We start from the raw sequence: 13,443 nt of genomic DNA on the forward strand, positions 1-13,443 counted from the left end.
CTAGACACAAAATAAATTCAAGGACTTATATACATTGAATGCATTCTGTTTATTTGAGAAGGAAGATCTCATACGAGTGCCTGTTATGGAAGGCATCTCTTATCATGTACAATAAAATCAACCATTGCTTCCAGCAGAATACAAAAATACACATCTCAGTGACTTCCATACAATAATAAATATGTAATCATGCATCCAACAATAAAAAGGCACGGAAAACTGGTCACTTAGTAGTCATAAAAATTACTAACTATATTAACAAAGCCACCCAAATTATCTGTACAAGGAAATGTAACAATATATTCCAAAGGTGAAAACACATAAAACATCTTTAAAATAGTATATGCAATAAATACCTCAATTGTTTTTATATATTAAAAATAAAACTGTGCCATTGTAAACAGTATGTAAACAAACAAAATTCACTGTTCCTTACCATTATTACAAGTAAATAAAGCCAAAAGTTACACCCCTGCTCTGTTAGATATACTTCATTGGCAAGTTTTGTCAGGCAGTTTAAAAGTTTTACTCTTTCCTGCAGCAAACAGAGCCTGCTATGTGTGTAATTCTAAGTATTAGAGCAATTGCTAAGCTTCAAAACTGACTACCCAGGACATAGTAGGCCATCAAAGAGAACTGGAACTAGGAAAAGCAATTCTTGCAGTGTTATGGACAGAAGTAATTTATTTTTACTACATATAATAGTGTGGGTAAAACTCAGCGGTTTATATAACACTGCTCTCCTACAGGACTCAGGGGGGCTGTACAGAGGTGGTGAGCATCCCTATTCCCTTGGGTGGAGAAAGTGAGGCACTCAAAGGTTAACTATGCTGCCCCCAGTCTTACACCAGCTCCACTGGCAGGAAACCAAAGGCAAAATCCAGACCTTCAGCCACTTCCTCCTCATTTCCTCAGATATCACATGGCCTTGCAGACAAATAAAGGTGTGTCCTGAACTGCAGTCCTGATTAGAATTGCAGAAAGCCAACCAACAAGCAGAAGGAAAGGTGTCAGTTTGCTTGGGTGCCCATCTGCCCCCACCAACAACGACAGAGCCTTGCCACCAAGTGAAGCAGGAGCACCGTAGGAGCTTTCCCCCCACTAACCTGTGATCAGATCCACGTTAGCAGACTAACAAGCCCAGACAGAGCCTGTATATGCTTTGCAAGCCTCAAATGTATATTCTTTTGAGGTCTGTTTCTACAGCCAACAAACTCCTAGAAAGTTCTACCTAGGTGCATGCTTCCTGCCTTATTTAGCAAGGGGAAGAATAGGAATCTGAATAAGATCCTTTCTTAAATGAAATTATAGAAGAAGATTCCCAGAAGTGGTGGGCATTTGCACAGATGTCTTCAGAAAGAGCCTCATGAAGGAAGGTGTCTGCTTTGTTATTTCTTCAGTTTTTGATAACCTTGACACAACTACCTCATTTTACAAGTCCGACTATCCCTGGGATGACTATCTATGATAAATATAAACTTACCTGTTCCCAATGCATGTATTTCAAAGTGCATGACAGCTCTTGTTTGAAAATGGTATTTTAGCCTTAGATGAATAAATTAGGATACATCTATTTAGCTGTTTCACAGCCATATGTTTTTTACAGGAAGAATACACTTTGAGCATACATAATGAGAAGTTACCCTGGAAAGGGATTTAGGAAGCGCTGCATTATGGTATTTTTCCTCCCTTGTGCTATTAAAGAACTGATCCTTCTGCCTCTAGACAAGTGATTTCTCTAATATCAAGCAGTTGTCTGACTTGCCTTACCACTTAACATTTTCATAATTTTAATTGATCCATGGAATATTAAAAGTCATTCAACACACTGGCTCTGAAGATACCTCCATGTCTTGATGAGAAGCTTAAAGCCACATACTTGCTAGGTAACATTTTTTCCTCAATAAGGTACTTTTGGATAAGGTACTTCAAGTGTCTCATACCAGATCTGCAGAGACAGGTGAGCTGCATGAGACCAGTATGTACAGAAAACAGACAGGACTACTTTTCATTTATCAATAATTCTTCACATTCACCTGCCACATTGCATTCCCTCTGAGGAGAGAGGCATGAAAGGTGATCTCTTGTTAGATGATTCTGTATTAAATCTTACAAAACTTATTTTAGAAGGTATTTTCTTAGGCATATTCAAGGACCAGATCAATGAAAAATTCTGTACATTCTCTGAGGCATATATTCCCACCTGTGTTGTAGTTTGCAGGTTCTGTAGAAAAATCCAAATAGAAACTGCAGATTTCACATTGGGAAAAAATAAATACATTTCACTCATTTAAAAAATTATCACAGTAGGAAAATAGCCAGTAAACAATAGATTCAGGGGGGTTTAATCTTGGCCCCAGTGAGATCAATGGGAGTTTTGCCAAGGATTTCAAAAAAGCCAAAATTCTACCCAGAATCATATACAGTTCTTTAGCTGACAACAATCATAAACATCCTGCCACCCCATTGTATAAGTTAAATATTAATAAGCATCTGTAAACATCCTGCAATTCATCTGATATAAAAAATACTATAATAAAAACAATGCAGCATCTCAAGCACTGTATAGTTTTAAGTTTTTTTGGCTCTACACACAAGTTGGCATCATTATATTGGGCAAAACCAGGGTATGTATGTATATACATCTCTATGTACAGGTATGCTCTCACATACACACTATGAACTAGGTACTACACACATCCACACAAATACTGGCAAGAGAATGACATTCATAGGTATGGCATGTAAAAGCCTACCCATGATCAATTTGAGGATCACTTTTACGTGAGGAGCAATTTCTCTCCAAGAAAATCATCTGTAGGCTTACATGTAAATGCTCTAAGCGAAATACAAGAACAATCTCCAAGGGGCCTAAAGTACTGTTTAAAGCACAGCATATGCCTAAGTCCCAAAAGATCTATATGATTGCAAAGATGATGGACTTTCTTGTTGAATGAACAGGAAGAAGGGGAAACAAAGGGCAGAAACTACTGAGTTCACACCAGTTTTTAACCAAAACCTCGGCAAATCATGTTAGATGTTTTCATTTTCAATTGAATATAAGTTTGGATTGGGTGGAAATCATGCGTTTCAGCTCTTTGCTACAAACTGCCATTTAGACCCAAATATATGAGTTATGCAGAGAACTGGACAGTGTCACATGTCTGCAATGCTTCCATGTGTACTTCATGCATCCACTCACACATGTAGGTGGATGTTACTACAGAATTAACTAACAGCTGCACTTGACTGGAATACCAGTGGAAGTTACAAGCCTGGCTAATGACAGAAACCACGCTGGGCTGGGATCCTCTCAGAACCTTCACAGATACCTTTAGTTGAAATTTACCTTTCTTAAATGCCAGAACATACATTAAAAATACATTAATGCAATCCCACAGTGCTCAACATTTGAGGATACCTGCTCTAGACAGACAGATGTGACAGTGAGAATTTTCGTTAATAGTGACTGATAAGTTTGCCATCACCATGAATTAAGACAAGAAGTTGCTAATATTATATGACATTAAATTATTTGTGTGTGATGACAGCAACCAAGAAGAGCCAGAGGGAAGGTGCAGAGATCAGGCCCCCTTCACCTTTCAGGAGCACCCCAACAGCTTGTACTCTTTATGTACAAAGCCCATCTATTGCATGTCTCATCTGCCACTGTGAATATCACCTTGCCCTTTGATGACACCATCAACATAAAAGCATATAAAATTCCTAACATAACTGGCAGCTCTAGGGAGGTGACATAGTTTCAGCTCTTTTAGGATTCAAAGGATATAATATAAAAAGTTGGCTAATGAAACAAATTATTTCAAGACAGGTTCACAACCTGTGCTCCTTAAGTGGGGAAAAATGGTAATTTTTGTCATATATGGACAACTCCATTTTTCAAGGTACCTGATTTAGAGAGAGAAAACCAAGACAGAAAGTACACACACCACAAATGACAGATGCCTGTAGAAAATCCTCTGGAACATGGCTAAGCACAGTCCAAATGCCTGTTTCAATGTATAGCCATAGCATCTTGTGAGAGGACAGTGCTACTAGGAACTTTCACAGTGAGTATGTGCATGCCTGTGTGCTCCTTGTAAACCTTCCTAAATCATCCAACTAGAAAATCTTATATGCTTGAAATTCTCATTAAAAGCCTCCAGGCCCTACTTTTCAGCACATGTGCTCTCCCCATCCCTGAAAAACAAGACCAAGCAGCTTTGAATGGTTTTCCTCAATCTCCCAATTCACAAAATAATTGACTGTGACTGCAAAGAGAATTAGTCCCAGACAGAGCTTACTTCAACTAACACCAGGAGAAAAACATAGTTATGTCTCTAACTCTTACCCCATTAATGGCAATGTCACTATTTTTGTCCAATTAATGCTTTAGTTTAAAAAACCTGGGACTTAAAATGTTAATTCCCTCTAAAAAGTTACAGAAGGGATTCGGGGTACTGTGGAGATTTTATTTTTGGCTTTACACACAGTTTCCATAATGAAAACAAACCATCCAATTTTACTTTTAGTCCATTTTTTCCTGTTTCCACCTTCGAGTTCACATGCTCTTGTCTAGCTATACCTGGATCAAACACAGCTCCCTCAAACAGTTGTTTCCAATGAACTTGGAAAAAGAATTAGTTGCAAATTACTTTAAATTTTGTACCACATTGCTTTTATATTCAGTAGCTTTTTTCAATCCTAACACTAGTCTTTGAATAATATTACAAACAATATTTTTCCAAAGTATTTGTTCCACAGAGTAAAATATTCATTGGCTACTTTGATTCTTGTCCTATTCATTGCTACCATAATGTTCAGTATTTTCAATGTCTTACACAGCTGGTAGAGTTAGCCAAAACAGTTTTCTTTCCAAGGGCATTCTGGTAGCTGGTGCTAATTGTTAGATAAAGCTTCCAGCAGGCATTGCAAACATATAACTTAAAGGATTTTAGTCCACCATGGCCATGCTAGGCTTTGGAGCCTGAAGCCTTGGTCAATCTTGCTCTCCTTGAGCACCCTACAACTTTTTCCTGGCCTGCCCATCCAGCTCTTCTGAACAGAAACCATGGAGAGACATGGAAGTCTCATCTTGCCAGAAGCTGGGAACTTATCCAGGCACAGGAGCTGGGAAGCAATATAAAAAGATTTATAAAGGCATGACTGGAGTTAACCATAAATGAGGCACCAGCTTCTTCTGCCCCACTAATACAAGCAATAGGTTATATGAACTCAAAATCCCATCAGAGAGCTTATCAAGTTTTTGTCAACTGGGAAACAAGTCTGTAATTATTTAAAACAGATATTTGAATTCTACCATGTGCACATATGAATTTTCTATTGACTGTTGTGAAGGTGATAGGTCTTTAACCACTACAGCTAAATTGATTAAAATTGGTTCAGGAATCCTCTTGGGTAAATTCATCAGCATTTTTCTTCTTTGCAAAAGGGTTAACAATGCTAATATTTTTTAATTTACATGTCAAGGGGATGATGTTTTTAAGATTAATTCTATGCACTAAAAAACCTACAAACCTTTAAAAATTAATTTTTTTCAGTGAAAATACTGAGGGCGATCACTATTAAGCCTACATAAGTTGCTATGAATTTTGGTATTAGCTCCAACTGGCTACAGAAATAGTCTTCTCAAGGTCTCCAGATGGCTTCCAAATGGATTATAATTTCTGAGAAAAATACTAGGCTTCTGTATTGCAGAAACAAACATTTCAAGTACATAAGCTAATACTTAACAGAGCTATGAAACCTAATGCAACAGTAGTAGAAAACAACTAAAAAAATTTTTTCTTTTTGTAAAAAAGATCCATTCCACACTATACTCTAGATATAAAGACAGGAATTTATACAAATAAAGATTTTATACTGATAATTACCAAATGATGCTTTATCAATTTTGCTGATGCTACTATTCATCTCTGAAGAAGAAGCAGAGATATTTTAAGTCCTGTCCAAAGCTGAAATCCTGTCCAAACTCATCAGCTCCCTCAAGTCATCAAAAACTTGTTCTTTAAGACAGTGATACAGTCATGTATAGTTCTTGCAAACATTAAATCTTCGCAGTTAGAATAAGCAGCATCAGACCCTGATGATATGAAAATCATACCACAAAACATACAATCCACGAAAATAGAATAAAAAATACAGGACAACCTGTGTTATAAATGTATACAGGATGCTGGAGTTAAATTATTGGGGTGAACAAATAAATTTAAAATTACTTATTTAATTTTATTTTCTGTGGCTCTTTACTTACTCATACAAGTGACAAGATGATTTCCTGGCTGTGAGCTAAACAAATTGCTCCAGCTCAGTTACCCTCGATGAGATACCTTCCTTGTCACTTTACCTTTCACAAAGACTTTTTGCACTGCTAATTATTAATTACCAGAACTGTTGAACTCATAGGCAAGAACTCAATATTTAGGGGCACAGAGAGAGCACTGCAGAAACAGCTGTAAACACTACTAATGCAATCATTAACAGGAAGCATCAAGCAAAATGGAATCACTATGGGGGGTTTTGTGTTGCATGTGCATTATTACAACTGCTTTAAAGTAGGACTATGGAAAATCCTCTCATATTTGCTTTATATATTAATTTTCCATTGCATGTGAAAAAGGTCTCCTACCAGTCTTCCTGAAATGAAGACCAGATGCATTGAAAAACACTGATAATTTTACCCTTGAAGTACTGTTCATTATCAAGGCTTTATGAAATTTTCATTAATAGCATGAGCAAGCTCAATTAAAAAGTAAAATTGGCAGGTTATCTATTTCACTACAAAAAGCATAGGAAAATATAAAATGGACATTAATGAAGAAAAAAATCAATATCTCTCCTTTGAATTAGAGTGATGCAGCATTGCAGTATTAATTACTTTGGGCAGGGAGAGAGAGAGAAATGTGATTTCTATTTATTATTTACAGGACCAAGCATGTTAATTCCAGTCCCAAAACAAGAAATACTGGAATGAAATAGTCTGGGAGGGTTTTGATCATATGCTTTACACTTTACTGTTCTTCCAAGTTCAAAGCATTTTTCTTTGAAAGAAGGAGACATTCAGGAGAAACAAATAGTGGCTAAGGGGAGAGACATAAAAATGTATCAAAGAAAATTTTCACTTGCCATCTTATTAAAAAAAACCTGATTTTTCAACCCTTTTTTTTTGAATTATTGCAAAACATCCCCAACACCTACAACCATGATGAGTTGGCTTGATTTCATTCAATATCTAAAAAGAAGGCATGAGGCTTTATAAAGGCAAAACTTGCATGACGTAAATCAGAGGTTGCTACAGCAATCAAATACAGTGAACTGAGAAAATCCTATTTGAAAATGACAAAACAGCAACATACATTTAGCAACCTGCTGCTATTTTAAAATACGCAGTTCTCATGTTCCTCTCTCTGAGGATGAGAGCTTTTCATGTATATGAATACCAGCCACTATAAAAAAATGCAGATTACTCTGAACTCCTTTTAGGCTTTAATGTATACTGACCACAGAAATCACAAGTATTTGACTGGGGGGAAAAATTAATCCAGTAAACTCTTTATAGGGATCGTCTTGATAAATCTAGCATGCTGCATCAGGCTCCACAGGATCTTGCTTTCTAAAAAGCTAACTGCTTTTAGGGATGTGTTTACCTTGGTTTTGTTGAAATACTGGGATGTGTGCTTTGAAGCACTTTTTACAGCAGGATTAAATTAGGGAGAATACAGTTCATTTAAAAATATAGCTATTTTTGTACTTAGTTCTAGGAGCTGGGACTTTTATAGCAGTAAGGAAAAAAACCCCAATACTTAGAATAATCATGAGAGAGTAATACTGTGCTCAGGTCCTCAGAAAAGCCAACATCACTTAAACACAGTTACAACCCACGACCTCCACAGAGAACCCCTGTAAAAATATTTTGAGCCTACTTGTCAGATGCATTTGCACTTCATAGCCAACACTAGTCTAAGGCATAGAGTTGCATAAAATTTGCTCTCCTGGGCATCTAATAAATACAGCATAAATGATACTTACAGTTTTGTTTTTTTCCTACTCACGTGTTTAAAAAAACTGCTTAGGACAATTAAAGTTAAATTCTTTGGTGGTCATTTAGAAAAATGATCATTGATCAGTTGTCCTATACTGAGGTAATTTGAGGAGTGCCATAAGAAAGTTGTGTTACAAGCAACATTTGACCATTTTCCCTGCCCAAAAGCAGCTCCCATTTTTTAACAGACTCAGTGTAGACCTCTACAGTGACTTGAAGAGATCCGGTTCCATAGCCCATCTTAATGCATTACATACAGCAAGGCTGAAAGTTGTAAAGAGATTGTATCTTACAATCAGGAAAGCAAAGAAAGTTCTGCTATGTATTATGTCCTTGAATAAACCAGAAGATTAGCTGTGTTGTCTACTGTAACCCAAATAGGCTAAAATGCTGTCACAAGTTAAAATACAGTGTAGCTTATGGAGAACCAAAGAGAAAAGGAAATAAAGCTTACAAAGACTTGACAGATATCACCTGAACATCATTAAAGGGGTGAATGTCAAGTACATTAAAATAAAACCAAAACCAACAAACTTTCCATTGGTTGCCTAACTTTCCATTTTTTGCCTATGCTTTTCATACAACAGCCTGAAAAGCATATCATTTGGCAAAGGCATTTTGGTTTGTTTTTTAAGCAAAACTTAATAGAAAATAGCCTTTTACTTTTGTTTGTTTACCAGAATAATCATTATGTCCACAGAACTCCCAGAGTGATGCCTGTTAAACCTACAGCAGCAAGAACACAAAGAACTACAGTAAGATATGGATTAAGCCTGTTTTTTTATTCTGATATTTTTTCTCCAATAAAACAATTAGGATAATAGATTTTACTTTCCAAGGGATGAGTCCCATCTACTTGCCATGGAACAGCTCCTGTCATATGCATGAGAAATGGAGAGCAAAACCAGGATGCAGTACTTGACATTGGCCCCTTTATACAAGAAAATAAGTTTTGGTAAAAACCGAACGAAACCTTACTCTGCTGCCTATGAGGAAAACATAAGTAGATATTAAGATACTCTTTAACATGCAGGAAACATCAAAGCTACTTGATTATGTGAAAGTCAAGTGCTCCTTGTGCTGCAATGACACATTGATAGGAACAGCAAGGAGACAACAATTCTGTGCAAGTTTTCTGGCAGGTGGTGCAAAGTCATCTCAAACATTTAGGTAGGATTTTTTTTGTAGATATCTGAAATTTATTTTCTGACTAGATTAATACTTTTGTGAAAAGTTAACCAGGAAATTAAATTATGAACCTGTTTCATTTAAGTAAAGTGTAAACAACCTTATAAACTCTGGTCTAGAGCAATTTCTAAACAAAGATGGTTTTAACTTTTTTAACCTGTTTACACTTATGGATTGCTGTCTTGCACGTGATTCATCCTAGCATGCATAGTCTAAAACCTTAGAGTCCAGGTTTTTTTCATTTTCATGGTCTACTAATGGCGGAGTGATGTCAAGAAACAAACTGATACCTTTTTAAAGAAATGCACACAGATGCATTTTAAAATTAATAGTTAATTAGCAACGAGTTAAAGTTTACCCCACAAAAATCAAATCAGCTGCTACATTTTAAATATCTTCTTATGTATGATAAATAAAATTAATTTTTCCTTTAAGAAAATTTCATTAATATTTAAACCTGCTTTTGAATAATAGAATAAATAAAACCATTAGTGCCTACAAGTTCAAATATGCTACAGATTTTTAAGATAACTGAATAACTACATTAAAATGCACCATGAGAAGATTCTTCATCATTTTCCATGCAGGAAGCCAACTGATGTTTTTGTGAGGTACCGGTCTTTCAAAAATTCTCATAAGTTAGTTACCTGATAAACCTTCTGTACATGATATATTTAAAAATCTAACTGTACAGTGTTTCAATCATATATAATCTGCTGAATATGGCACAAATGCTAAATTTCCACACCCACACACCCTTTGCCATAGAACACATTTTAGGCATAACACAACATTGAAGAATAGAAAAGTGCCTGAAACTGGAGGAAAAAAACCAAAAACAAACAAAAAAAAAGAAACCTCAAGTAGCAATAAATTAAATCTCATTCAAACCTATAAAAAAGTTGTTCAAGTGTTTAAAGTATCAGATGTGTCATGCAACAGAACAACAGACAATTCAGGCAGGCACACCATGCATTATAGTTTGCATTCATGGTATCACAATGTATCTCTCCCCTCTTCTGCACGGCCAGCGAGTGCTGGATACCTGCGGCACTGCCAGGCTCACGTTGGAACCTTCCCGGTCTTCCTGCACAGGAGGTTCACAGAGCTACGCCTCAGAAGGATAACCAGACGACCTCATGCTGTACAGTGGCATCTTGCTGCAGCATAAAGAGAGGCATACTGAGCTGCATTTAAGCAAAGCAATCATTTCTTGATTATATTTTCCAGTCAGTGCAGTTCAACATCAACCAATCCATTTACCAAACTGGGCTTATCCAAACTGGCCAATCTGCACGCCAAGAAAACGTCTTCGCAGAACATATCACCTTTTCCTTTTTGTTTTGGCACAAATCCTTTCATACTCTTGCTGCAAGTTCTTCACCACACAAGAATTCAGAGATGCTAGCCTGTACAAACACCAGTGCTTATTCTTCCATAGAGTAAACAACAAGGACAGCCAAGTGCCTGCAACAGCTTTGCTTCTCCAGCAACTTTCTCCTCTCTCTTTAAGAAAAGCACCAGCATAATTACACTTCAGACAAAGGGGTGTTCTTGCTGAGCTCTTTAATTCCCTGGAGAATTCGCTTCATATGACCCACTTTCGTTATCCCCAGGTCCTACAGAAAATTTAAAAAGAGAAAAAGAAAAGAACAGAAGAAGAAAAAGAAGGAAGTTTACTTTTAAAAAGGGAAAAAGAAACCCCACTGATTATGATCTATCCATGCAACAGATGTCTAGAAATGTGCTCACTGCAATCAACACTAACCAGGAAGGGTTAGCAAGAGTTGCTTTACAAAAAGACTGCTTAGAGCATACAATGAATCCCTCTCTGTCTGGCAGACAAAAAATAACTTACCTGCACTTACCCAGGGCACTTCAATATATGTCAAAACCATCTTTAGCTTGACTTCTAAATACAAACACCTTTCACAATTTCTGGCAAAATAAAGAGAACAATCTCCCCCTCCTCTCTAACACAGCAATCAAATGCTTGGTAGAATGTGATGGATTGGAACTTCTGTCCAGCAATGTCACTTGATCTGAGGCCCTGTGATGTCTGCCTTAATCAACAAACACACATATCCCCAGTTTCTCAAGGGAAAGTGGATGTAATGGCTACAGGAATGTAGGACAACTTTCCTTTAGAGAGCAATAGAAAGAGTAAGCATTTGTTTTTCATTCCAAAGAGGTTCAATCTCCTAACATGGATATTCCTGATTAAAGAGCTGGAAGAAAAATTCTCAGAAACATGATAGTCATATCCCAAAGGAAATGTAGAAAGCACAAGAGTAAATCTCTTTGTAGCCACTAAATCATTCACATCACTGAAATGTTTCTGTATTGGTTTCCAGACCCGTCTCTGTATGCAACAACAGACAAGAATTTTTTGTAGCAAACTTCTTCCAGTATTAGTAATAGCTTTAGCAGCATCCTTTTTCAATTTTCGCTGGTCCAATGATCAGAGAAGCAGAATGAGATGCCCAGCTGTGCTAATGATCTCCCACCACACTAATGAATTTTCAGCTCAGTTTAGTGGAAATCTGCTTCCTTATCTGTAAAACTCAGCTATGAAAAAGTCTTTAAAATCCATGTGTTAATGGTGTTGAGTGATCAGCAGACTCAAACACTAGTTGTTTGTAGAATAAACCTTATATAAATAGATTGTGGTTAAATAACTAAAAAAAATAGAAGAGTTTCACTATTTTTCTGAAATAGAAATAATTTCATTTTAATAGGAAGATTTTTCCATTACAAAGACATTAAAAAGAAAGGAGTGCAATTAGGCAGCTTGAAAAAAATTTTCTCATGAAGAGAAGAAAATGAAACCATATATATTATTCTGTACATACTCTATAAAAGACTATAGCTACATTTCTACAGCCACAGAGACCTCAAAAAACCTATATTCTATATTACTTCAAAATGTTAGCATGCATTTAATTTTGGAAGAAAGGGATGGTAAAATGGGCATTAATTAATTATTTTATTCTAAAGGTAGCACAGCCAAGATTAAACAGATAGTTTAATTTTGAGAATCAAGACTGAATTCTGATTGTGTTAGAGAGAAAAAATACTTGGTTGTTTCTTTAGTTGAAAACTATCAGCACTATAAATCAATGGTCATCCTTTGGACTTTGGTACAAAGGTGTAAGCACTAGGGAGTTCAACATTTGCTCATAGGAGTTCCTAAAGCAAGCGTTGTTCATAAACTACCTGAAAAAACCTCCTGATTTTCTACACCATGTAAATTTATATTTTATTTTTGCTAATATTCATCTCACTTATAAACAAATGTAATAATTTTTAAGGTAAGAGAGTTAATATAGGTAGTAGTCAAATTCATTCTAAAATGACAGTAATATTTATAATTCTACATTTCTGTAATATTGTCCTTTTTATGTTAAACTTAATTCTGAACTAAAATAAAAAAACACACAAGAATTCTCAAGAACAAAAAAAAACCATATATGACTACTGAACCTAATGAAATAGCCTAGTTGCTATGTGGAGGAAATACTACATAAGGGAAAACCTATAGGGACACTTTCCAAACCACAACAAACCACACAATTTTAAAGGTTAAGAACTTAAAAATTCTTCAGAATAAATACATTTTCATGAGCAGAATTTCTGTTGGGTAAGCAATATAGTGAGATGCTGCCAGAGTTCAAAATCAGAAGAAAGAAATGTATTATGAAATTCCAAAAAAACTCAGCCACTTTTCCCACCAACCTTTGTAAAGCATTTCACAACACCTTTAATTCAGAGGCAAGAGATTTTGGGTTTATTTCTGTTCCAGCTGAAGCTGCTGTAATGCATACCAGAACAGCAAGTCTCAAGAGGCTCATCAAAAATTTTAGGGGCCCCTTTCTGCTACACTTCCAGTGGGAAAAACCCCCCAACTAATAACTCAGAATTGTTATGCTTTTATAATAGTTTTTGGTTTGGTGGAAACTAGAGTTTATACAGTCATGACACTAGATGCTACCTGTTCATATCTAATTTATATCTAGTTAACAAAAATTCAATTGGACTAAACTACAGTTTTGAAGAAAAAACTCTAGCCAGAGTCTGAGAAAAAAAAATAGCCTTTCTTTTTTTCTAGATATGGCCTTAGAACTACAGTATCACCTCTCCTCCTGCTCTCCCTAACTCCTGTGCCATTTCCTGGACATTTTTTGGCCAAATGT

The 13,443-nt window shown here is 36.1% G+C and overlaps 1 protein-coding gene across 5 annotated transcripts in view; it reads right to left on the bottom strand.

The window, feature by feature from the left end:
- Positions 1 to 25: 25 nt before the first annotated feature.
- The window catches only part of DGKH (diacylglycerol kinase eta), a 158,202-nt gene continuing 144,784 nt past the window's right edge, over positions 26 to 13,443 (bottom strand). For all 5 annotated transcript variants that reach the window (XM_088159706.1, XM_088159703.1, XM_088159702.1 and 2 more), the window contains one exon: positions 26 to 10,869. In XM_088159706.1, the coding sequence (XP_088015832.1) occupies positions 10,780 to 10,869 (90 nt within the window). In that variant the 3' untranslated portion in view covers positions 26 to 10,779. The remainder of the gene's footprint in view (positions 10,870 to 13,443) is intronic.

This window comes from Sturnus vulgaris, chromosome 2 (genome assembly GCF_052056855.1).
Source record: "Sturnus vulgaris isolate bStuVul1 chromosome 2, bStuVul1.hap1, whole genome shotgun sequence".
Lineage (NCBI taxonomy): Eukaryota > Metazoa > Chordata > Aves > Passeriformes > Sturnidae > Sturnus > Sturnus vulgaris.